Source organism: Bactrocera latifrons, unplaced genomic scaffold (assembly GCF_001853355.1).
Source record: "Bactrocera latifrons isolate USDA-ARS-PBARC rearing strain unplaced genomic scaffold, ASM185335v1 scaffold_8, whole genome shotgun sequence".
Taxonomy (NCBI): domain Eukaryota; kingdom Metazoa; phylum Arthropoda; class Insecta; order Diptera; family Tephritidae; genus Bactrocera; species Bactrocera latifrons.
The window spans coordinates 3,575,816-3,600,922 of NW_017537489.1; the positions used below are offsets into that span (position 1 = coordinate 3,575,816).

At 34.2% G+C, this 25,107-nt stretch overlaps 3 protein-coding genes across 9 annotated transcripts in view; 1 reads left to right on the forward strand and 2 right to left on the reverse strand.

The window, feature by feature from the left end:
* The window catches only part of LOC108976754 (FH1/FH2 domain-containing protein 3), a 129,556-nt gene extending 105,461 nt beyond the window's left edge, over positions 1 to 24,095 (forward strand). For 2 of the 7 annotated variants that reach the window (XM_018946029.1, XM_018946036.1), the window contains 17 exons: positions 1,687 to 1,871; positions 2,113 to 2,336; positions 5,471 to 5,692; positions 5,761 to 6,017; positions 6,100 to 6,237; positions 6,659 to 7,933; positions 8,238 to 8,442; positions 14,940 to 15,348; positions 15,682 to 15,828; positions 18,657 to 18,872; positions 19,234 to 19,356; positions 19,434 to 19,589; positions 20,276 to 20,595; positions 20,666 to 20,905; positions 20,972 to 21,204; positions 21,931 to 22,025; positions 23,510 to 24,095. In XM_018946029.1, coding sequence (XP_018801574.1) covers positions 1,687 to 1,871; positions 2,113 to 2,336; positions 5,471 to 5,692; positions 5,761 to 6,017; positions 6,100 to 6,237; positions 6,659 to 7,933; positions 8,238 to 8,442; positions 14,940 to 15,348; positions 15,682 to 15,828; positions 18,657 to 18,872; positions 19,234 to 19,356; positions 19,434 to 19,589; positions 20,276 to 20,595; positions 20,666 to 20,905; positions 20,972 to 21,204; positions 21,931 to 21,986 — 4,406 coding nt within the window. In that variant the 3' untranslated portion in view covers positions 21,987 to 22,025; positions 23,510 to 24,095. Of the gene's footprint in view, positions 1 to 1,686; positions 1,872 to 2,112; positions 2,337 to 5,470; positions 5,693 to 5,760; positions 6,018 to 6,099; positions 6,238 to 6,658; positions 7,934 to 8,237; positions 8,443 to 14,939; positions 15,349 to 15,681; positions 15,830 to 18,654; positions 18,873 to 19,233; positions 19,357 to 19,433; positions 19,590 to 20,275; positions 20,596 to 20,665; positions 20,906 to 20,971; positions 21,205 to 21,326; positions 21,486 to 21,930; positions 22,026 to 23,509 lie in introns of those variants that run through there. The other 5 variants (XM_018946028.1, XM_018946035.1, XM_018946032.1 and 2 more) reach the window with 4 other exon arrangements.
* LOC108976756 (acyl-CoA-binding protein-like) lies at positions 10,482 to 11,068 on the reverse strand. The gene is made up of 2 exons (XM_018946038.1): positions 10,991 to 11,068; positions 10,482 to 10,822 (listed from the first exon to the last, which is right to left on the reverse strand). The coding sequence occupies exons 1-2, from the start codon at positions 10,994 to 10,996 to the stop codon at positions 10,577 to 10,579; spliced, it is 252 nt and encodes an 83-aa protein (XP_018801583.1). The 5' UTR covers positions 10,997 to 11,068; the 3' UTR covers positions 10,482 to 10,576.
* On the reverse strand, positions 12,778 to 13,242 carry LOC108976755 (acyl-CoA-binding protein homolog). Its single transcript, XM_018946037.1, has 2 exons — positions 13,169 to 13,242; positions 12,778 to 13,107 (listed from the first exon to the last, which is right to left on the reverse strand). Exons 1-2 carry the CDS (start codon positions 13,172 to 13,174, stop codon positions 12,862 to 12,864), a joined length of 252 nt encoding a protein of 83 aa, XP_018801582.1. The 5' UTR covers positions 13,175 to 13,242; the 3' UTR covers positions 12,778 to 12,861.
* Positions 24,096 to 25,107: the final 1,012 nt, after the last annotated feature.

Genomic DNA, 25,107 nt, shown 5'->3' on the forward strand with positions numbered 1-25,107 from the left:
AATTAAATCAAATTAAGTTAAATTAAATAATAAAATAAATTTTATTAAGTTAAATTTAATACCCACAAATTTAAATCAAAATTAAAACAATTTGAATTTCAATAAATTGTAATTCAATTAAATAAACTTAAGTCAAACATAATTAAACTGAAAACAGTTACTATAAACTTTAAATAAGTTAAAATGAAATTAATCAAATTCAATGGATAAAGTTGAATTAGGTTAGGTTAGGACAGAAAGTTGATCCTATAGATGGCTCTCATTTGAACAACTGTGAACGTTGAAGCGTTTTGAACTTTCAACACAAAAAAAGAAAAAATCATGTTTAGAAGCATGAAATCCAGGTAATTTTTGTGGAGAAGGAAATTAACATTAAGAACAAAACAGTGTGTGGCTCAAAAAATTGCCACATGACCATAACCAAGATTTCAACATCTAAAAAAAAAAAAAAAAAAAAAATTATTAATCTAAGGCAATGATGCAAAGCCTGATTTTATGAAAAAGTTAAAAAATTTTCCACGAAATGGTGACCTCCTGCAAAAAAAATCATACTATGTTTTTGATTTTTTCGCATTTCAACAATTTTTTTTAAATAATAACACTTGAAATTTGGGATTATGCATAGTTTCACATATAGACAACTTCATAAAGAAGTCGCTAAAAATATATCTCTCTCAGGTAAATCGGATCAATAGAACCTGAGAAATTGTTTTGAAAAAGATAGCCAAGAAAATGACGTTTAAAGTTTCGAGTACTTCCCGGATCAGTTTAGATGCCGGGACAACAAAATACTTATAATTCCGAAAATAATTTGAATTTTGCAGAATCCTCTTGTGGACAATATTTAAATGGTTAAACTTCGAAAATATGTATTTTTTTTAGTTCTGTACCAGGAAAGCCCCTTAAGGCAATTAATATCAATCTTAATCAGTTCGATAGGCTCGCCGTAGATGTGTCAACCGAAGCATTTCAATCTTAGTCTGGCGAAACGCAGAAGAAAGCGGCTAGATGACTTATCTCGCTTTCCTCGAAATTACTTTTACAGATGCAGTGGACAAAATATTTAATCGCGCCGGGTACGATTCCACTGTATAGTGTCGAGTATTATAGACTTTGAATGAGTTTCCTTCTATTGAAAATACTTTTGAATTTCAAGAGACAAATGTCAAGAGTCAATCGATGGTGGCTGTGCTTTAAACCCAAAGGCAGGTAGAATTGAAAAATTCAATTCAGTCGCACTGAAGTCGCTTGCCGGATCCACAGCACGGCAGAGGTTGAGTGGAGTCTTTGCTAAGTGCAGGTAGTTTAGAGAACTTCTGAATTTTTGTATCAGAAGAATTTCGCAGTTACACAGGTTGGCTTGGTGCTATTGCTAAGTTGTCCAACTAGTTTTGAGCGTAAAAGCAGTGAGCTCTATACAGGAAGCTGTACTCCGGAGCCGTACATCTATTGCTATTTTGAGCGCAGCCACCACCGTTTGAAGCAAGCTACTGTTACCAATTAATGTTATTTAAATTACTCTTTATTTCATAGAAGAACTTATTTGATATAACTTTATTTATTTAGAATAAATTTAGAGAGCTGTGTTAAATTTTTTACTCCTATCCGAATTCAAACAATTTTGTAATCCTACCTTATTTATTACTCTAAACATATTTATTTATTATCTCCTCTGCTCTTTTACAGAAAAATTACTCTCCTCCGAAGGCAGCGAATTGCGGCGTGCACTATTTTCATTGAAGCAAGTCTTTCAAGAGGACAAAGACCTGGTGCATGCCTTCGTGGCGTTGGGTGGACTCAATTGTCTTGTGCGTGTTGGTAATGGAGCCGATCAGAATTATCAAAATTACATTTTGCGTGCCTTGGGTCAGGTATGTACACACACACATACATACAGACATGCCTTTTCATTTGCGCATTTTTCGCTTACTTTGCTGTTGCTTTTAAGTCGGTTGCACAGCGCTAAATGCAACATTTTATTTGCTCAACGTTGCCAATTAACCGCATTTATTTGCTGTTTTTTCGCCTTAAACCTTATCATATTTTCCACATTAACAAACAGACCGACATATATACATAAAATGTTTGTGGTTACTTTTTTGCCAACAACAGGTGATGCTCTATGTGGACGGCATGAATGGCGTGATGAAACACGAGCCCACAATGCAATGGCTCTACTCGTTGATCGCATCGAATTATCGTTCTGTGGTGAAAACGGCACTCAAGCTGTTGTTGGTATTTGTGGAATACGCCGAGACGAATTGCTATGTCCTGGTGAATGCCATACATGCGGTGGACAAAACACAAGGCACATTGCCATGGTCGAATCTGATGAGGTAATGCTATACATATATATATTTACAGATAATATATTAATATATATATACATAAAAATATTATGTTTTAGGTACATACATATATAATATAAAAGAAGACTTCAGATATTAACGGCATATTCTTTTTAAATTAAGCAAAAAATATAAAAAATTAGAAAGCCTAAAACTGCAAAAATATTTATCGTCATCGTCCATGTTCTATAATAGAAGGGGATAATAAGAGACTTATAGAGCAAATAAAGCATTCCCTTTTTGGCTTAGTGGGAGGCAAAGTCAACTTTATAAAATTGGAAGAAATTATCTAAACTATTTATTTATGAAAAAATAGCCCCAAAACTATTTTTTCATGTAAAAATGTATATCTATATTGAAATCTTCATAAGACGACTCTAGTCATGTTGAACGAAATCCCATTAAGTAAGCTTCGGTTATACGACCGACCTCCAATAAGTAGCGGAGATCGGAGAATTAAGTATTGCAGATCGCACTATTAGCGACAGTATTCTGTGAAGCTGGAAAATCTCCTAAAGTTGGATCTTTGGTATCGACAAAGTGCTTTGAATCCATGACAGGTCTATTCAGGCTATTTGTTTGTATTTCTTTAGTATCAGAATCAAGGTATTTTAAATTGAATCTCGCTAAGTGAAAAAATAAGCTTTAAGATCACTCTACAATACATTGTTTCAAAAGTCACAACAGCAAAAAAACAAAAAAAAAAAAAAAATCAAAACTGGTTAAGAAAGTTTTAAAATACTTCTTGTTAGGCATCCACTAGACAATTGTTAAATTCGGTGTCCAACAAATTTAAATTTTTTTTATTGTATTTCTCGAACAGGGTATACTTAGTTTATCACGATGTTTGTAACACACAAAAAGAAACGTCAAGGATCATATCAAGTATATTTATAAATTATTAGCATCACGCGCTAAGACGGTTTACCCATGACTCGCACTAGTTTCTCAAATTTGACATATCGCCATGAAATTTTGCACACGTCCCTTTCTCATCAAGAGCTGCTTTTTTGCCGAAACTGTCAATATCGAACAACTATAGCGTATAGCTGCCATATAAACTGACCAATCTAACTTAAGTCCTTGTATGGAAAACTTTTTTATTTGACAAGATATCTTAACAAAATTTGGCATGGACTATTCAAAGTGAGCAACCATAGTATATAACTATCAATCAAATTAAGCGACTAAAATCAAGAAAAATATATTGTGAAGGATATTATAGCTTCGAAGCAGGCAAAGTTAAATTTTTTCTGATTTATGTTTGAAAAACAAAAACAAAATCCGGGTCAATATGGTTATCATAGAACCAGCTGTTGTGGGAAATTTCAAATTTTTCTTCTCTGTGCTCTAATAAAAATCGAACTAATTAAAATATGTACATATATTATCAAAATGCAATAAACAAACAATGAAATCATTTAACCAAAATTGATAATTATAAAACTCGCCACTGATTAATAATTTTATTAGCGATTTACTAGCATGTTGTGCCTCAGTATTTGTTATTGTAATTACCTTTGGTATTTAACAATATTTACAACCTGGCATACATGCCTACATACATATAACTACGCAATTTTGTATACTTGTACTTTGTTGATAAGTGTTGCTGCAAACTCACCACTTAGCAACAGTTCCCCTGTGAATGTCGTAGATACATGTGCCTGAACAAATATACAAATGTTGCTAAGAACCCACCACATTAAAGTGGCTAGCAACATATACTACTGCAACTAGTGGTGTTGCATACTTATAGGCTGCTCCGTAAGAGCTGGGCAACAATTAAATGAAGATTGTTACTTAAGTCTTTATACGGCCTTAAGAAACTTATTTATACAAATGTGGGTACATAATTTTTTTATAGAATTTCCGGTATGAAGTCTAACTAGTTTCAAACATTAAGCCAAAATTAATTTTATTTATTTCGAACACAATGAAAATTGGACAAACAAGACGCTTAATTCAAAATTTGCTTTGTTTTAGTTTAAATAGCATAAATTATTTTCACTTCTTAAAAATTAGTTTTTTATATCGTCTTTTTAATTATTTTAAATAAAAACAAAAGATTTGATCCAAAATAGACAAGTAGTTTATTGATCTATTTTAAACTAGTAGTTTGTACGCATAAATAGTTAATAGCTGGACTTCTGGCTATTATTCGATTGGGTATTCTCAGTGTGTTCAACCTTTCTCTTAATGATTTTTAAAGGATAAAGGACAAGATTTCAATGCTATGAAGCTGGTATATCTGAAGAAGTAATACTCTTCGCATAGAAAAAAGCGCAGCTTAAGTGAAGCTCTAGTATTTCTCCAAGATAGTTCATTTATTATAGCAAAACTAAGGAAAATCACAAGCATTTATAAATAAATGAGATTTTTTCAGAAAATAAAGTAGGTAGTTACTATCAATTCCAACCAATTTGCCGGGTTCGTAACGGGGACATATGACAAACGAGAAGCTTTAACCTTTGTTCAGCGAAAACTAGATAGTATAGGCTAAAGTACCTAGTTGTATCTACATCATCTTCATTGCAACTTTAGCAAGTTGCGACCTCGAAAATCTTTAGTGCCACCGCGTAAGTATTGTTGGTACAATGCCGATCACTAATGATAAGTTAAGGAAGAGTGTTTTTAAAATCCTTACACAAGAACTTTCGACGGCGCGTGGCCTTCATTTCTGCGAAAGTTGTTTTTCTCGCCTCCGAATGGTCTTGTGTGCCTACCGCTCTTTCATCGGCCTATTGCTCAACTTGTCTTTCTATTTGTACTCTTAACTGAAGAGGCATTTCGTGACCTGATCATCTTGATTTCTTACATCTTTTGTTGCACGGCCCATGACGAACTTCAGGACTGATTATAATTATGCTTTCGGTACTGGGTCGTTTTATTAGATTTTAATAATGTTTCGAAAAATAATCGTCATCAGAACGTCTTGGCGTTTGAGCTCTATTTGTGTTGGCTACAGTCACTTGAAATATTCATTTCGGCCAAAAAAGGGACAGGCCAAATTGTAAATTGAATGAATTAGGATGCAGTAAGATCTATGAAAAATTAAAATATATTTGAAACCAATATCTTATAAAAAATAAATAAATGTTGTATCTTTACTTTTCCCACAGACTTCTAAAAGACTATGACAACGCTGACGCCGAACTAGTCATCTATGCTACATCGTTGATCAACAAAACCCTAGCGGGTCTAAATGATCAGGATAGCTTTTACGATGAAAGCGATTTGCTGGAACAACAAGGCATGGAATCGGTGATACAGCGTTATATGTCTAAACCGGGCACAGATCTAGATCTGTTGGATCAATTGCAGCTTTACGAGGCAGTATTGAAGTGAGTATGACACAATACGCAAAGCTCAGGGGGTATACATACTAAATGTTATAATTGAAATCTTACAGATTCGAGGATGGCGAGGTGGAGGGTATACGCCTGCCGGAGAACTCGCTGCGCAAGACGCAACGCCACCGCCAAAGCACCGACACAGCCGAGCGACGCAAATCGCGACGTCACAGCACCGGCACGAGTCCACATGTCAGCAAAGTGATAGCGTCACCAAAGAGAATGACACCCACGCACGGTGTGCTGGACGAGGACAGTTCGGGTTCAGCGAACTCCGCCGAGTTTGCGGCGAACGGTGTATTCAATGGCGATAAAGGTGTTTATATGTGAAGATTTTTGCTTATACTTGTATAACGGTATTAACTGTGTTTAATATTATGAACTTGTGTAACATATAGCGCGCGACGGCGTGGGCGTAACGCCCGGCTTGCGTAGACGACGCGAACGCGCCGAACGCCACAAAAGTTTTCTCAAGGAGCAACAAGAGGCTGTAGCGAATGGTATTTTCGCGGCCTTGGAGCGACGCGAGGAAATCGGTGAGTACAGTAGGGGTTTTATGTTGAAAAGAAAGTTTGGAAGAGCGGTTTTCAATGCTCTCTCTGTGTTTTTAGTTTTTGAACACCAAGCTTTTTTGCCGTATATTTAGTATATTTTTGCGGCTTACTAACAAGATTTTTATACATTTAAAAATATTTTTCTAACTTTCCAATTGTACGCCTGTCTCGATTAACAACAACAACAACAAAAAATGTGTTGCTCCATCCATACTGACTTATATAATAAAATGCGCTGCCTACCCATATTGGATATGTAAAACATGTAAACTGTCAACAAAAAAAAAAAAAAAAAAAAAAAACATACAAMAAAAAAAAAAAAAAACCATACACATATGCGCGCTTTCATCATTTTCATTGCAATCATTGCCACCACACCTATCATTTGTGCCGATGTGTGTAGGACAAATTGTCACCGCCATACCAGCAACGGTGAAAATGGGCGATAGTCCACCAGAATCATTAAATATAACCAATGACGCTAGCATTAGCATAAATCAAAATAAAATTCACAACAATAGCAACAACAGCATTCATGGCAATCACACCACCAACATTGCTAGCAGCAACAACACCGCCAATGCCACTAACAACCACATCAATCTCATCAATACAAATTCCACTGCGAACTCGGGTGGTAATACTACAGCCAACAACAATAACAACAACAACAATTTGTGTAACATCAACAATAACACAAACAATAGCAACAGTTTGTTGAGTCCCACCCGGCATTTGTTGGGCAGCAACACCATTTCGATCATCAACAACAACATCAATGCGAATCCGTTGCACAGCAACAACAACAACAACAATAAATTGCATACGGCACCGGAGTTTTTAACCAAAAAGAACTTGCTAATGGAACGCAACGCGACTGTGATTAACGGCATCATGAAGAATATACAACGTGGCGGTGATCAGTTGGACAACAATCACAACAACAACATAGCATATAAGAAATTCGAAAATGATGCCAATCGGCTGAATAGCTATTACAATCAGCTGAGCACACCAAAGAATCAAAATCAATTGCAACAGCAGCAACAACAACAACAATTACAACTGAATCAACAACAACAGGCGATTACGCCCACTTTGCAGCATCAAAATTCAATACAAAGCCCCACTATACAAACTGCACACAATGTGTTGGCGGCCGTCTTGAGCCCCAAAAAGTCGCTAAACGGCTTCGACTTCAGCCAATCCACACCAAAAGCACCCCCAAACACTTACGAATACAATCTCAAGCATAATGTGACACCTTTAACCAGTCCAATACATACGCTACCCGAAGAACCAATGGCTGTGGAGTGTCACCACGCGGCACCCATTACTGGTCAGACTTCGACGAATACACCCTCGACACCCAGTAGGACTCTCTCGTCCCTCTCAACACCAACAACACCACAAACACCTTTATCCACGGATTTTACACCCGACACACCATCATCACCGTTAAATACACCTCACACGAATTTTAATGCGAGTGCAGCACCGCCACCACCTCCTCCACCGCCGCCGCCACCAGATTTATTGGATCACTACTTTATGATGCCGACTCCACCACCACCGCCGCCATCGCATTACGGTCTACACTCCCCGGCAGACGCTTCGCTCGAAATGAACACCGTCGATATGGACTCTCTCAATTCGGGTGATGTATTAGCAATAACAGGTGAGCGCCAATTCTCTTCTTCTCTCTGTTCCACCACCCCGAAGTCTTTCATTGTTAGATCATTGTCTCTCGCGTGCTGAAGTGCAGCTTTTTGCGTTTCATTCACGATCTTTTTGTTGTTTTGGTTTTTGATGCCTTCTTCTATTTCTTCTCCATCTAACCGCTTTGTGTCTGTACAAAATATTTCAAAATTTTGTTTATCAAATCCAGCATTTTGATTATCCTTTTATTTTTCTATTAAAATTTGATTTTCATAATATTTTTGTGCCTTTTATTGAGTTTTTTATTGGACTTCCCCTCATAGAATCCGATAATGAGGATAGAAAACTGTTGCAGCAGCTGAAACGTGATCACACTGTGAAGGATCTCACACAGAAACTTAGCAATATGCCAATGAGTCCAACGCATGAGGAGAAACTGCAGAATCGCATTGTTGGCGATATGTCCGGTCTCATATCGAAAGCCAAAGAGGGACTCGCCAAGAGCAAAAGTAAAGGCGAAATGTCACGGTAAGTTCGATTTGAGTTCAGCTTTAGATAAATATTTAACGAATCTATATAATTTACTTTGCGCCAAAGGTTTGTGGCCATGATAGTCGGCCTCTGATCAGACCGAAGACGTTTCTCTCGGTACTGTTTTCGAAAATTATTATATCACTGTTTTCTAGAGGTACCCCGACCCAAAAAGAGTTAGATGGTCCAGGACAACTTTCGATCGGGTAAACTCCAAGTATATTCTCGTAACCTAGAACTGACATAAATAGTCCAAAATCATAATTAATCGGTACTGAGAAATTCTTACCCGATTATATAGTATTTTATTTTTCTATCAGCCTTCTCCGATATAATTTAACATTCTTCCCTACTAGTGGTGAATCGAAGACGGACATATATTATATTTTTAATATGAGAAATATCGGACAATAAATTCGATATTCGGAACACTGTATCATCTATCAGAATTTCATTATTTTTAACTGTATTCCAAAACCTCACAATCGATTTAGTAAACTCTAATTATATAGTATACTATTAGATACATGATCCGTTGTGGTATCTAAAACTGCGTTATAATTGGTACTAAGACCCTTAAGACTAAGGGTCTAAATGAAGACTAAGACCCTTAACTCCTGTTTCTATATAAGTTCAATATTTTTATTTTTTTTTTTTTTTTGAATTCTGTTAAATGCACTGTTACTTACATCCATGGTGCAAACTCTTAATAGTGCTTTTGTACGACTAAAAGTGTCGCCTTCTCAACCGCCCTCCACTTTTATAGGCAATTTTTGTGAGATATGAATAATCGCTGTTATAAAGATTAATATGTTCGAAAGTGCTGATAAGTTCGGGGGCTCTCTATTTTCTTGCGCTTTTTGTTTTTATTTATTGGTTTTCACTAAGTTCTCATTTCGAACATGAGAGTCCAATTCGGTGGTATGAAGTATACGTTTTTATTTTACCGGTTTTAATTGCTTTACAGCCGCTTTGTATCAAAGTCTCTTTCAACACTTGACGCTAAATACTTTTTATTGTCTATGTCATGCTGACCGGTCGGCATAAATTACTTCAGTTATTAGTAATCATATTATATATAGAAGTAGGTGTGTAAATCAGTGGTAGATCTACAAACATATACAGCTATATATCTGTGAGTATATATATATATATATGTATGGGTAATACTTTCCTTTATTGGGTTGAAGGTACAAATGTAGCGGTAGTAGCTATAAACTTTATTCCAGTTTATCTTCGGTTAAAAACCCCCTATGATTTTAGGACATCTTTCGACTAATTCTACTTGGACTCAAAGACAAGCGCATCCATGTTATATTTATCTGATTTCGTTTTTAACAGAGCAATAAGCTCGGTTCTCTTTATTTATTCAACTTTCTATAGAGCAGTGAGGATCTATTTCAACTGGAAACAAAATACAAACAAAATAGTTTCTAGTTTAGATGGAGAAGAGATATCTCAATTAAAAACCATTGTCTATTAAATACACATGTTTTCGTAATGAGTTAATTTGAATTCTGAGTTCGAACTGCAACTTTTTTCTCAGAGAACGAGCTCTGCTTATATAACTAGGTACTCAAGATCGGGTTCTCGCGTGCTTAAGTGGGCACTTACTTTCATCACTCACGGCTTAGTTAGAATGGGTGAATAGGTGAAGCTTTTAATTTTGGTCGATAAGCTGCAGAGTTAATTAATGTTAGCTAGCACTTTCCGAGTTAATTTGAATCCTTATTCTTTCCTTTCAGAATTTCGCTTCCAATTAACACTAACCAACCTGTGATATTATTAATTTCTCAACTAAAGCCCTTAAGTAACGTTAAGACATCTCTTGTGATTCTCCAACCAGAAACAGCTAGACCTGCTTCGAAACTTTCTCTTAGAAATATTTCTTATATATTTATAATAAACACGAAACGTATTAAAACCTAGTCCACAGTTACAGGTCAAGCTGTCACTTGGTGGAGATAACAAAGATCACTCACCATCTAACCTTTTGCTGTGGCAAGTCACCAATATTAATTAAAGCACTTCGCAAATTTGATCTATTTAAATTTAAATCATTTTATCCAAATTTCCTTTTTTCGTCTACGTTAACAGTACTTGCATAAATATAATTTCCAAAACAATCAGCTTAAGCATAGATGGGAGCGTATTTCTCATAGGTGGCAATGTAGGCGGCCTTGGCGGCATCCTGGGACAAACCCTTGTGCTTGCTCCATGCGTCGAATTTAGCCTTGGCCGTCAAGTCAAGAGCGCTGGGAGCGGGAATGTTGACATCGCCGACGGTGGCTTGCTTAAAGAGACCGTAGAATTCCAAGAACTCGGCGTTGGAGGGCTTCTTGGTGAAAGCTTTGGCTTTTTCGCAGGCGGTGTTGAACTATACAAAAGAAAAAATTAATTAAAAGAATGGAAAATTATAATAAAAAATTTAAAAATTATAATAAAAACACGGTAACCAAGTAATCGCGCTTTTTCTCTATCTCTCTCTCTCTCTCTCTCTCTCTTTGGCATTCGCACGCTTTCTAAGTTATATTCTTCGACTTACATCCATTATTGACTTTGAAGGCGGCTAAGGTTTAACTGACGACATTAGCTTGTACCTTAGGCCTTTTATAGCCACTGGCTTAGTTAACTGTATTTAGTTAATACTGGTAGTACTATTTCAATATAACTAAATCTTATCAAATTGACGTTCTTATTTATTATTGCAATGTATGTGGAGCAGTATATTTAAAGACTTTGATTTATGTTCTTCAGTGCAGTGTAATGGATTAGCTATTGAAATCTCATATTTATTTGTAGGGAATTTCCTTTGCATTTAGTCTTTTATGGCTTATCAGGCAATTAATATTATACTTTATAAATTACCCGCCTGATAGGAACTTTTGATTGAGTAAAATATATTTGAATTAGTAAAAGAAGTCTATTTTAACTTATAATTTCTAGTACTGGTATAGATTTCCTGTTGCTTTGACTATGTTGCAGATTTGCTAAGGGAAATATTAAATTCCTTACTGGTAGGGCTTAATAGTTGATTCGCTTTGAGAGATGATCATCCTCTGGCAATGCTTTTGTATATTCTTTGTGTACATGTAATAATAAAGTTAATTCTTATAGATATACAGGATAAGTCTGAAATATTGCGAGTTCTATTGATTCCTCACGGGCTTTTATATACTGGATTCAAAATCTCTTGCAAATACTACAGATAGGCCCACGTCATTTAAATTTCTTTAAATATCAAGAGAAATAGCTTTTATTTTTCACATACATTTTGAGTGTTCACTGAAATAAATAATATTGAATGAAACAATTCATCATGTTTAAAGTAAGCTTTTTGTTTGTGTGGCTAGTACTGCTATGAGCAAAACATTTTAAGACCCTTTTTCATAATTTCAAAATGATTTTAAATGTGAAAATCCTACTTGGCTCAAGCACCATTGTACCATCCTTTTTTTCAATTCTCGGCACAGTTGTTGAAGTAAATTTTCGGAATTTCTGAGTTGTCGGCCATAATTCCGGACCCTTTTTATCAAAAGCTTCGCCCGAATAACGCATAACAGTCAAATAGTATTCCTTCTAGGCAGTTTGGCCGGTTGGAAGCAGTTCGAACTACACCACACCTCGATAATCGAAGAAAACTGTCAACATAAACCTGATTTTAGACCTTTTATGACGTGGTTTTAACACCTTCGGTTCATCTTTACCACGATATTCGGCCGGTTGATTGCCTGTTTCCAGGTCGGAAGCATAGATCGCAGACTCATCGTTAGTTTTTGATAGCCGTACTGGACGTTGTTGGATATTGTTCCGATATCAGCAATAGCAAAAAATGAGCAGTTTCTTGTAGAGCGTAGATATATCGCAAAATAAAACTGAGAAACTATTTCGCATAGACGCCATATGGATATGGTGTTCACCCTGAACCCAAGGCATACAATGTTTTCGGAAATTTTTGGAAGTTTTTTCTTAGATTTCGTCGTTTTGCTTAATATTGTTTTTTTATCATTAAACACGATACACTTACGGCCGTTGACCGCGGGCCACTGAAGAAGGCGCTTGTATCTCTTGAGCCTAATTTACTTCAAGGGCGTTATGTTAAACAGTTGACCGATGGTAGGTTTTCATGTGAATATCATTTCTAATAAGTTTCTCATCTTTAAAAATTTCATATACAAATAGTCCTAAGAGAGGATAGCTGCTTGATCACTTAACATACGCGTAGTATCAACCAGCTTGATTGCATTGATGCTTGTGTTTTTCACTATACCTCAATTGGTATCCTCTGCTTAAAGCATTAATAAATATTCTGCACAAAGTAAAATAACTCAATTCGAATTTTTAGTTAATTTATTTTACATAATCCAATCAAAATTTAGCCAATTAACTTATTCGATTTTTGCAAAACCATACAATTTATGCGTATTTGGGTGCATATTTCTCATAGGTGGCAATATAGGCAGCCTTGGCAGCGTCCTGGGACAAACCCTTATGCTTGTTCCATGCATCGAATTTAGCCTTGGCCTTCAGGTCAAGAGCGCCAGGAGCGGGAATGTTGACATCGCCGACGGTGGCTTGCTTGAAGAGACCGTAGAATTCCAAGAACTCAGCATCGGTTGGCTTCTTGGTGAAAGCCTTGGCTTTTTCGCAGGCGGTGTTAAACTGTAAAATGCGAAAATATTATATTTATTTAAATAAAACTATCGTTGCAAAGACTACGAACATCCATGTTGCTGAGAAGTGTTTTTCTTGTGCTGCTACGTGGGAGAACGTTTGCGAAACTGTTGCATCAACTCGCTTACCGCAAGCATTATATACCTGATCAGCTGCATTTCACCATTATTTTTTTATTATTATTGTTTGCTCTTTTTTATCGATTTGCAATAATTTTGTGTATATTTGTTAAAGTAACTCATGCGCTTTTGCAAAATTCGTTACCTGTAATCGCTCGTTGAGATAGAAAGTTTTATGATTTCTAATACTAGTGTAAAGTAGCTACCATATATGTATATATGTATACCATATGTACCATGTAGGTATGTAGTTATATGTGCTATAATATATGGTTTGGAGATAAGGCTCAAACAATGTTTCAATTCATTTAACTATTTCAAGTGTGAGTGCGTTGGTATATATGTATATGTAGCCTTTATTGACCACCTTCAGGGTTGATAAGATTTCGATAATCTAATGGTTCGTTCTATAATCTTGTTAGATAAGTAATATATCGAACTTATAATTAAACGATTATTATAATTTAATTTTTACTAACTTTAGAAGAAACGCCTACCGTAGTCTTACATGTAAATATATTTTGGAGCAAGCTACGACTCCCTGCAAAGTCATATATACTATAATTAATGTACATACTTATATTCTAAGTAAAAGGTTATTCCTAGATCAGGAACTACTTACAAAGTCCATAATTTTCAATAGTTTATGGAAATATTTAAGTTAAACTTTTTTTTTCAAAAAGGCAATATGTGAATATTTGTTTCAATAGAAGATTTTGACAAAATTCATTACTTACAAATACAAATGTGAAAACTCCTAGTTTCATTCTTTAATGGTAGTCATTAACTGGGTTGTGAACTAAAGCTTATATCGGCTGAACTAAAGATCTCTGCACTTTTCAAATGAATAATCAGATAATAACTAAAGGTGTTTGATCTCTGCATAAAAACAGTTCCTACAGTTAACTTAATAGCAAGAATATTGGCTATACTTAACCCTACCCTTCATCTGAGGATATTTTATTGATAAAGCTGATGAAATACTTTAATATACTGACAACGAATTGAATTCTAGTCACATGATCTGGAGGCGGATCGTGATTGATTCGTTGTTGAGTCTATGAAACTTCCAGCGACTTCTGCTTTGGCACACATATAGATATTAGTGGCCTGATTGTTTTAGATGTGAGGATATTGCATAGCAAATGTATAGGAAAGAAATCAGAGAACTGTGAGATTTGCTTTCGAGAAGATAAACTGAGAGGGTTGCTTTCTTATTTTTGGTTTCGGAGGGGGTATTAAGGGGTTGGGTATTACTTAGCACGACCAAGATGGGCAAGAATGGCTCTACAAAAACTACCTGCGGGATAATTCAACTGATCTAAACCTAAGCTGTGACTTATAACGGTTTCGGGCGTCATCTTTTGGTTTATTATTCGTTCGATGGTAGTTTTTTTGTATGCTCTTTTCGAAGCTGTATCTTCTTGTTCCACTCTGTGGCTGAGAAGTTTGTTATCTATTTAAAAGTGGCAGAAATTTTTAAATTTGAAGAATTTAGTTATGGGATAATATTTACGAAGCTAACTTGCAAAAATTTGGTAATAAGTCTGGACTTATAAAAGTAAAGTCACTTCATTCTGACAAATGATTAAAAACACTTTATGGAAAATTTTAGCAAATTTTTGCTTCTAAAGTTTATATACACTCAATAACTCAAATTCGCTTAATAATAATATTTTCCTCATTTAATTTATATTCCAGCTCATCCAGTTTGGATCAAGACGTCAAAAAGGTTGAGCCAAAAAAATCCGAAAATGAGCTGCACTGGGAAGAGCTCGTACGCAATATGATCCGCCCATTGAACCTATGTGATCTAGACTTTACCGATTTGAATTCAGAAGATGAGAAAGATGTGTTGGCGCCACGTGGTCTGGGCGTTGGTGTACCGCCACCACCACCACCATTCGGTGGTGGTATACCACCGCCAATGATGCCACCAGCACACATTGTATGTCCACCGCCCATGAATAGCCTGGGCAGCATGGCGCCACCGCCGATGTTCAGCTACAGTGGTTACGGCAGCATGACTAATAGTGCCAATAGCTCCATGAATGGCTCGATGAATGGTGATATGAGCAACACGAACACCATTAGAAAGAATAAGAAGACGGTAAGTAGACGAGATTTATATTTGTAAGTATTTAGAAACGATAAATTGAAATAAAAATTTAGATTGCTATTGTAGAAAAGTGTTATTAGGTGTTTCAGAAAGATTCGCGCTATTAAGATCCTGTGTTCCATCTAGAAGCTTTAGGGAAAAAATATGTATAAGCTATCCAGGGTTCAGATATAATTTAGGAACATAGTATGTGTCTTTGCTAAAAATAGCATATTTTTAATGGAAAATGTTGTCTAGATTTAGGAGTGTATTATGTATTTATGTGAATGTTCCAGTAAAAGTTTAGATAAAATATCATAATAATTATTATGACTTTATACACAGGTTAAACTGTTCTGGAAGGAAGTGCGCGAGGACCTGATACCCGTTGTGATTGGCAAAACCATCTGGGATGAGTTGCCACCGTCCAATGTGGACACGCAAAAATTGGAGCATCTCTTCGAGTCCCGAGCCAAAGATCTTATGACTAAGGTGAGTGTGTGTTTTCGATAAAAATAACGGAACTTTGAATTTTGATTAACAGCCTGTTTGGGTGGCAATTGTGAAATGTTGTTCTTGCAACAATTTGAAAATAGTGTTTTTTGTGGTGATTTCGGTGCTTTGTTTTACATATATTTTCTTAAGTATTGAACTCTTTTTTGAAACTTTTATGTGTGAATAAACCAATACAATGAAATTTCTGTTTCTGTTTACTTTTCTATGTTTTATTTTGTTGCAATAAAATGATATGCAATTACAAATTGAAAACAACACAATGTTGCTACATGCTATACAACAACTTGTGTCTACTCCACCACATGTCAACGGATTTGTTATGGAATGAACTATATACTATATGTGCCTACTATGTTGAAAACAATGTCTTGAAATGCTTGCAATGAACGCAACTATATTAAATTACAAAAAAAAAATATATATATATATATATATATATATATATATATATATATATAATCAAAAATGATAAACGAAAATGAAATTATAATTAAAAAAAAAAAAATAAAAAATAAAAAAAATAAAAATATTTAGGAGGTGAGTGCAATGGATTTTTTTTCTGATTTTGGTCCTTGTTTCTGCTAGTTTTGGTGTTGGTTTTTATTATTGACTGCACTGCATATCTCCACATTCTCCACAAGACACTACACTACTTCTTGTCTGCCTTCTACATTTGTATATGTTTGTATGTAAAAGTTTTTGTTCTTCAAAATTATTTTTGTTTGACACAAATTACACTTGGTTTAGCGGTCGCACAATCTCAGTCACTAAAACACCAAAATGTGTCTAATATTTTTTTTTTTTTTAGATTTTCTGTTTTTCTCTGTTCTGTTAATCTGATTTCGTAAACTTAAGTAGCTTTTAGTTTGCTGTTCTATATTCAGACCGTATATGATATCCTGCTAAAATACGTATGTATATTAAGCACCGGTTTCTTAAGGTCTGCATAAACCCATACGAATTGTTGTTGCTTTTATTATTAGCTAAATCTAAATCTGTGATTTACTGCTTATGATTGCGGTACTCTTGTCACCAAAGTGCTGATTATCACCTATTTATAAGTGGTACTAAACAGTCATTGAGGAAATGGTTCGAAAATATGTATAATGCTATGTGTACATACATCGATGTATAAATCACGTGCTTGTTATAGCTTCTAGTTTGATTTAGTTCAGAAAAATATAAATTTAGATTAGATAACGATAACGCCAGGTGATGAATTGAGATACATTTTTAATTTTTTTTAAAGACTTTTTGTAGCAGAAAACTGTGTTTGATATATACATACATACATGTAGTATAATATATTTGATTCCGTTAAATTCATAGTATATTAAAAAAAAATGGTTCAAGCTATTTTTTAAAAGAAAGTTATTTTAATACTTTGTTAGTTTTTCGTACAAACTTCAATAAGTTTTTAATGTTACTATAACTACGAAAACAAAATATAATTAACAATTAATACATTTTTCTTTATTATTTGAGAGGTATACTTATAAAATTTTTAAGCCTAAAATGCTTATAATTTTTTAATTATGTTATTATCGATTTTCACCCGATCTCGCTAGTGCTAAGAAAAGGTCAACTGCCGTTAAACTGACCCTGAGTATAAAATCAACAAAGAAAAAACAAAAAGAATCTAACTAAAAGATATTGCCCTTACAATGGCTTGCGGTTATTAGAAAACGAAAGTTGGCAACATAGCGGCGAAAATTGGCAACTACCAAATACTGCCAATAAGTATGGAGAACTATAGACACTGCATGCAGAAAAATATGATCATTTGTCCCCAAGCAATCGCCAAAGTGAATTCGAAAATGAGATATCGATTTAGTATGTTATTTTTAATGATACTCCCTATCGAAAAATGTATATATATATTTGTACTCAAAATTAATAACATGTATTTTTATAAAAAAAAATTAAGTTAGGTTTAAAGAAATTGAAAAATTTGGTCATTAATTTTGTATTAAAAAAAAAAGGTAAATAATTTAATTACTTTTAATGACGTCTTTAGGCGAGGTACGAGGTTTGTACAAAAAGTAGCGCGAATTTTGAATTTTTCTTACTTTACTTATTTAAGGAATAAAGAATTCGCGATACTTTTTGAACAAACCTCGTATAATACACCACATAAATATATCTAAGCGACTCCTGGCTCTCAAAATATTTTTTGTTTTTATGATTCCAATAGCTAATGAGGAAAACGTAGGTAATTTATTTTAATAGATTACAGTATCGTAAAAGTTTCTGTAATAACAAATGGATGCTTACCTTCAAACTAGCATTTGAAAGAGCTTGACTAATATTTAAATCAATTGTAATATGTTACTAGAATAGTTCCTAAAAGTTCCTCATATCAGAAAATTGTATTTCAAAATATAAATTTTTGTACATATTTCTACAAAGCATTTCAAGTTCATCCAAACAGAAATCAGAGTTATTAAGAGCCAGGACATTTGAGATCATTGGGAAGCCATAGTATTATATAAACAGAGATTTACATTCAACAATACCATTACTTTCGCATTATTTTTCTTCACAAACGCTACAACATAAATTCCTATGTTTCAAAACTTCGCTTGCTACACAACAGCAACACATTATGGTTTGGTACACAGTGTTATTGTTTGTCAAGCACAACTGTCTATGTAACCTATGATTATGAATAAATACAATAAAATCTTGCGTACACCCAATTCTCGTTCATTCTCTCATTTTATGTTTACACTCTTCATTTTAAATGCTGAGCACTTTTATCGTTTTCATAATATTTCTAACGGTTGTTACATGACATATTCCAGAAACAACAAGAACTGAATAAAAGCAAAGAGATTATCGTATTGGATCATAAACGTTCGAATGCAATCAATATTGCGATGACCAAATTACCACCACCGCGCGCTATCAAAGCGGCGATATTGAAAATGGACGCGACGGTGGTGACGCGCGAGGGCATCGATAAGCTATTGAATATGCTGCCAACCGATGAAGAACGCGGCAAAATACAAGAAGCGCAGGTATGGAAGCCAGTACACTGGAAAAAAGGGACAGAAAGTTTCAAAAAATTTTATAAAATACAGGGTGTTTAATTTGTTATTTTACCAACCATGATAAGTGTTGTTCTATATAAAAATCAGTATTCAAAATATTATTATATAGAATTTTTTTTATTTTAGCTAAATTTATAGAAATATATACAGTATACAGGGTGTGTCATTTTGTATTCTATTGTCACTTGTCATGCAATTAAAAAAAATTTGATTTAATTTTGCATTCCAATATTTTTTTTTTTATAAATGCAAATAAAGTCCTAAAAGAAACACCCTATATATTACCGTTATACTGCTAAAATATTATTTCTTTGTATTTTCCCTACAGATGGCCAATCCCGAACTGCCTTTGGGTAGCGCCGAACAATTTCTACTTACACTGGCCTCCATTTCCGAGTTGGGGGCACGCTTAAAATTGTGGGCATTCCGCTTGGATTTCGATAATAGCGAAGTAAGTTAATACCCCACTATTCAGTGAAAAGTAGAATAACAAATACTAATGACAATTTTTTCTCACTCGTTTTATAGAAAGAAATTGCGGAGCCATTGATGGATCTGAAACAGGGTATCGAAATCCTACGCAATAATCGCACCTTCAAATGCATTCTGTCCACACTGCTGTCTGTCGGAATATTTTTGAATGGTGCACCAGTTAAGGGTTTCCAGATCGAGTATTTGTCTAAGGTAAGTATAATTTAACGCGGTACACATTGAACATGAAAACTTTTAAATAGTGGTTTTGAAGGCTACAGTTTGAGCCTCCATAGAATCGAAATTACAAACAGCTCACAGTAGATCAGGTTGTAAGTTGTACAAAATCTTATAAGTGGTATTCGTAATAAAAAGCCTTCTGACGAGTATAAATACTTGTTTAACTCTTATTTCTTATTTTATTCTTTATTTCATTTCAATATACTATTTCGATGACTTGAAGATCCGACTCAGAGTCAAATACAATAAGATCGAGGCTCAAATAGGAAGGATAAAGATCCACAGTTTCAAAAAGGAGAGAAGTTTTCTTAAATTTCATTTTTAATTGAGTCTTGATTCTACATATATGTATGGATTTACATAATAAAATCACAAAAATAAAATCAAGACTATCTTATAACAGACAATTTAGAAAACTTTAAAGACCCTTAATCTTTAAGGACCTACCATTTCGTGAACCCAAAACAAAAGCTCCCGACTTCAAATACTGATAAACTTCATCTTAAGCTTCTGACTTCTACCTCCCGACGACGGAACTTCTTGCTTTTATTATTTTACTTTCAGTATTCTCTATATTTTCGTTTTCGATAATCGAAAGTATCACTTATGAGATCGAAGAATAACCATTTTCATTAATCTCGTCAACTTATTATACACAGGTGCCTGAGGTTAAAGATACCGTACACAAGCATTCGCTGCTACATCACTTGTGCCACATGGTTATGGAATCGTCGCCAGATACGACAGATCTTTACTCGGAAATCGGACCAATTACACGCGCATCGAAAGCAGATTTTTCCGATTTGGCCCACAACCTAAGTCAATTAGAGACTGAATGCAAGGCGTCTTGGGATCGACTCAAGCTAATCGCCAAACACGATTGTCCACCACAGCTAAAGCAGAAGTTAGTCGACTTCCTAGCCGATTGCGCAGAGCGTATTATCATATTACAGATCGTGCATCGACGTGTGATCAACAGGTTGGTTGAAGTTGAGCTTTGAAGAGAGAATTAGTGGTTGTAAAACAAAAATAATTGATTTGTGTTACAGATACCGCAAGTTCCTGCTGTGGTTGGGCGCGCCACAACACACCATCTCCGAATCGAAGCCCAATGAATTCTGTCGTATTTTGTCGGAATTCGCGCTGGAATATCGTACGACACGCGAACGCGTACAACAACAGCTGGAGAAGAAGGCGAACCATCGCGAACGCAATAAGACGCGTGGCAAGCTCATTATCGATATGGCCAAATTCAAAACCAAAGAAGATCGCGCTGATGCCGAGTTAAAGTAGGGAATTTTTTTTTCTATTGCAAATTTTTATTTTAACTCAAATTTGCTTATTTTTCCAAACAGGGAACTGCTCGGCTCTGCCGGCGCGGATACACCCGACGCCAGTGGCACATTGACATGGCGCCGCCGACGTGCCGAACAGTTGCGCTCGCCCATCACACGACAGAGCGAGGAGAATTTCACCGATGGCGATGACGAGATACTGGAATCATTGGTGAAGACTGCAACCAAAGCGCCTGGTACACGTACCACGCCGCGCGAACGGAAGCGCACACGCCATGCTGATCGCAAATCATGTAAGTTAGGAATTTATGCTTTCGTTCATATCTAGTTAGTAGGCAATGTGGTGATGGGAGGTGTGGTGAATTTGGAAATTTGCGTCAATTCATTGATTAACACACAATTCGTTTTTCACTAGCGTACAAATCGACTATTTAAACGCGCCTACACGACAATAAGCGAGTTACAAAAACAAATGCAAACACATCAGCGCATTTACTTACAAACAGACACCCTATATGTCTTAAAAAATTCAAATAGCAAAAATATTATTAATCACACCAACAAATTTAAAATTTTGTTTTAATTTTCCGTTAACGTTTTTTTGGCTTCGTTGACTGGTGTAAAAAAAAAATTCGAAAACTTTTGTAATGACATTCATCATACACAATTCACAGTTATACTATTTTGTAAATATACAAAACTATTATAAATTAACCAAAAATATTTTCAGTACTTAATATTAGTTAATTTGACCTACTTAAATAATTTTATCTAAAACAAATTTGTATTATTTTATTTTATTAATTTCATATGATCCAACAAAAATAAAAATATATCTTCATACACTTAAAATTGGGTTAAAATTGGAACTCGTTATGTACCTGTAACTCATCTTAATCTCTCATTACAAAATAAACGTAATTTATGTAATTAAATAAATCATAACAAAACCAAAAATGACCAAAATCGTGAAAATCCAACTCGCTAAACACGTTCGTTTCGCGCTTTGTTGGCTGCAGTGAAGCGGTCGCGCACGCGCGAAGGATTCATAGTTGAACGCGCACCATCGCCATAAAAAGATCGCTGACATAGCACCGTTATAAAGGCCAAATTGGTTAGTGTAATTATTTTGTTGTTGGCTATAGCCAACGTTTAGTGAAGTTTTTGATTTTTGAAAACTTTTTGAAATGCATTTTGAAAGTTTTTGAATGTTGCCAACTAATGTTCATAAAAAACTTGCATGAAAAATTAAAACAAGAAAGAAAAAAATTATAAATAATAACACGAAAAATAAAGAAATAAATTGCTTGTTACTAACTTTAATATTAAATTTATCGTAAATTTATAAGTTTAAAGATACCTCGCTCAAAACGCTACATACATATTATAAAATTTTTCGAAATAATGGAATAGACAACACATTACTAATTACTATATTAACGCCAGATTTGTTAAAAAAAAAAAAAAGATTTTAAAACCAGAAGGAACGTTAACTTCGTTTACACTGAAGCTATAATAGCATACATAAATATAGAAAAGCACTCACAAGAACTTGATTTGATCAGTCAGTTTTTATGGCAGATATATGCTATAGTGATCCGATTTGAACTACTACTTCCGAGATTGCATCGTTGATTTCATCAATAACCCATGGCAAATTTCTTGAATACTTCCAGTGCAGAATTTCAGAGCGCAGTTCGGCATAATAAGTAATAAGTGGTATAAGTTGCATACGCTGATAAATTAACCGGTATAAATGACGTACCCTCACAAAACCAGAAAGATATACATATATTACCAAGCAAATATACCAACTGGCATAAATTACATAAGCTGACATAATTAAAATTATCAAATTACCAAGCGATTATACAAAGTCGTATAAATGAAATAAACCGATATAATGTCACAGATTACCCAGTGATTATACTAATTGGTATAAGTTGTATACGCTGATAAGTGAATTGGTGTAAATGATAAACATTGACAAACTCAGTAAGATATGTATTACCAAGCAAATATACCAACTGGTATAAATTACATAAGATGAAATATTCAAAATATTTAAAATTGCCAAGCGATTATACCAACTGGTACAAACTAGATAAGATGGTATAATCCAAAAGTGGTATAAATTAAATAAGCTGGTATAACCAAAAAGATATATTTTGCAAAGCAAAAATATATCAACAGGTATAAATTTCATAAGCTGAAATAACCAAAAATATACAATTTCCAAGCGATTATACCTCTTTAAATACTCTCGTATGGCATTCATATGGAGAATTTCTCTGTTGTTCCCACCGACAAATTGTCAAGAAGAGAACGTCATACGTTACAAGAAGTATCGAATTGAAGACGACTAATAATAAGTTTAAGTTACTAACATATGCAAGCCTACACTTTATAAATTATATTTTATCATAACATTTTTACACAATAGTGACTAATAATTATATAAATATGCTTTCGTGCCTTACCTTGAATACATGTCTTTAATAACTTCCATTTGTGGTTGATTAACATACGCATCTGCTCACATATTTGCACTCCACTCTTCTTTATAAATACATACTTATTTGATTATTCTCTTTGCAGTGCGTCGAACGCTTAAGAACGGCCTAACGGAGGAGGAGAAACAACATGTTGCGGCCCTAATAAAAACCTATTAGCATTCTAAGTAGTAGTCAAATGTAGTAGACAACGTCCAGAGACTTTTTAGCGTTAGAGAGTCATAGAGAAAAGGCTAAACTATGAAACAGACTGAGCAGCGTGTGAAAAGCATATGATGAAAAAGATAAAGAAACCACACAGAAAATGATTTTCTTATTGATTTCATTTTGGACGATCTCAAGCGTTACCAGTGAGTTATGAGCAAAGCAAAGACGCCGCTGAATTCGAAGAAAGCGAAACTAGTGCCCTGGATAGTGTGTAAAACGAAAGATGAAACAAATGGAATGAAAGCCGAAAGCTTCTATATATGTACATATACACATATATAAATATTAGAGTGAAGCTTTGGAAAATGAGCGCAGTGCACTTTTGGTGTGGAGAGAGTGCGTTGAACTTTACAATGGGGTTGCTAATGAATTGGCAAATAAAAGTTGATGAAGAAACAAGTGGAAAGCAGTTAATTGCAGCGCTGTAAAATGTATGCCCCACACAATGTAAAATGTAGAAAGCAGACAAGCGAATTCAATTAGAAGGGAAAAGAAGCAAAGAGTAAATAATTATGCTAACGAATAAGCGAAAAGTGTTATTTTATTATAATTTTTTTTTTAAATTTTATTTTTATCAAAATTAGTTTTTTCTCAAATTTAAAGCTTTTTATAAGTTTTTTTAATATAAAAATATTGTTTAATTTTTCAAAACGAAGATAAATACTTGTATGCTTATACTAAAAAACGAATTTTTAAAATATTAAATTTGTATAATTTAAAAATCAAAAATTTCGCATTGAAATTTTTTTTATATTTTTTCTTTATTTTGTTTATTGTTAAATAAAGTATTCAAAATCTTGTTATAGCGCTACAATCATATACATACAATTAAAATATAATATATTATTGGAAAAGTCTAACAAAAATTATTATTATTAAAAATTTTGCTGAATTAAAAAAAAAAGAAAAACAAATTGTAAAAAATTATCTGAAAATAGATAACACAAAAATAAAGCAAGAAATTATTATTATTATAATTATTAATATAATTGAAAAATGTGAAKTGAAAACGTTTCAAAAACAAGTTTTAAAAAGTTTTAAAAAATGTGTGCTTTTAATTTATTATTTTATATTTAGTATACGGCAACTGTAATCGATAACTTAGTTTAAAAGGAAACCTTAATAAATATCGAAAAGAAATTGTTGAAATAAAAACAGTTTGTTTTTATTATTATTTCGAAGTAGTTGTTTTGAGGTTACGTGAGACGATTATAATTTTTCGTTTCTAATGATGGGGGTATAGTTATTGATCAATACCAATTTTCCATAAGTTGTGCGACAGTAACTTGGTCTATCCATCTTGTTTCATTTGCATTAGAATCTCGTGGACCGAGCAAAGAGGGCAGAACTTATTGAAAGATGCTATAGAGCTTAGTTGGCTTTAGGATTCCGATCACCTCAAATGATTTATAACCTATGAACCTCAATGACTAATCTAATTTAACCGAATTGGAAGAAAAGAAAGGAGTTCTTCAA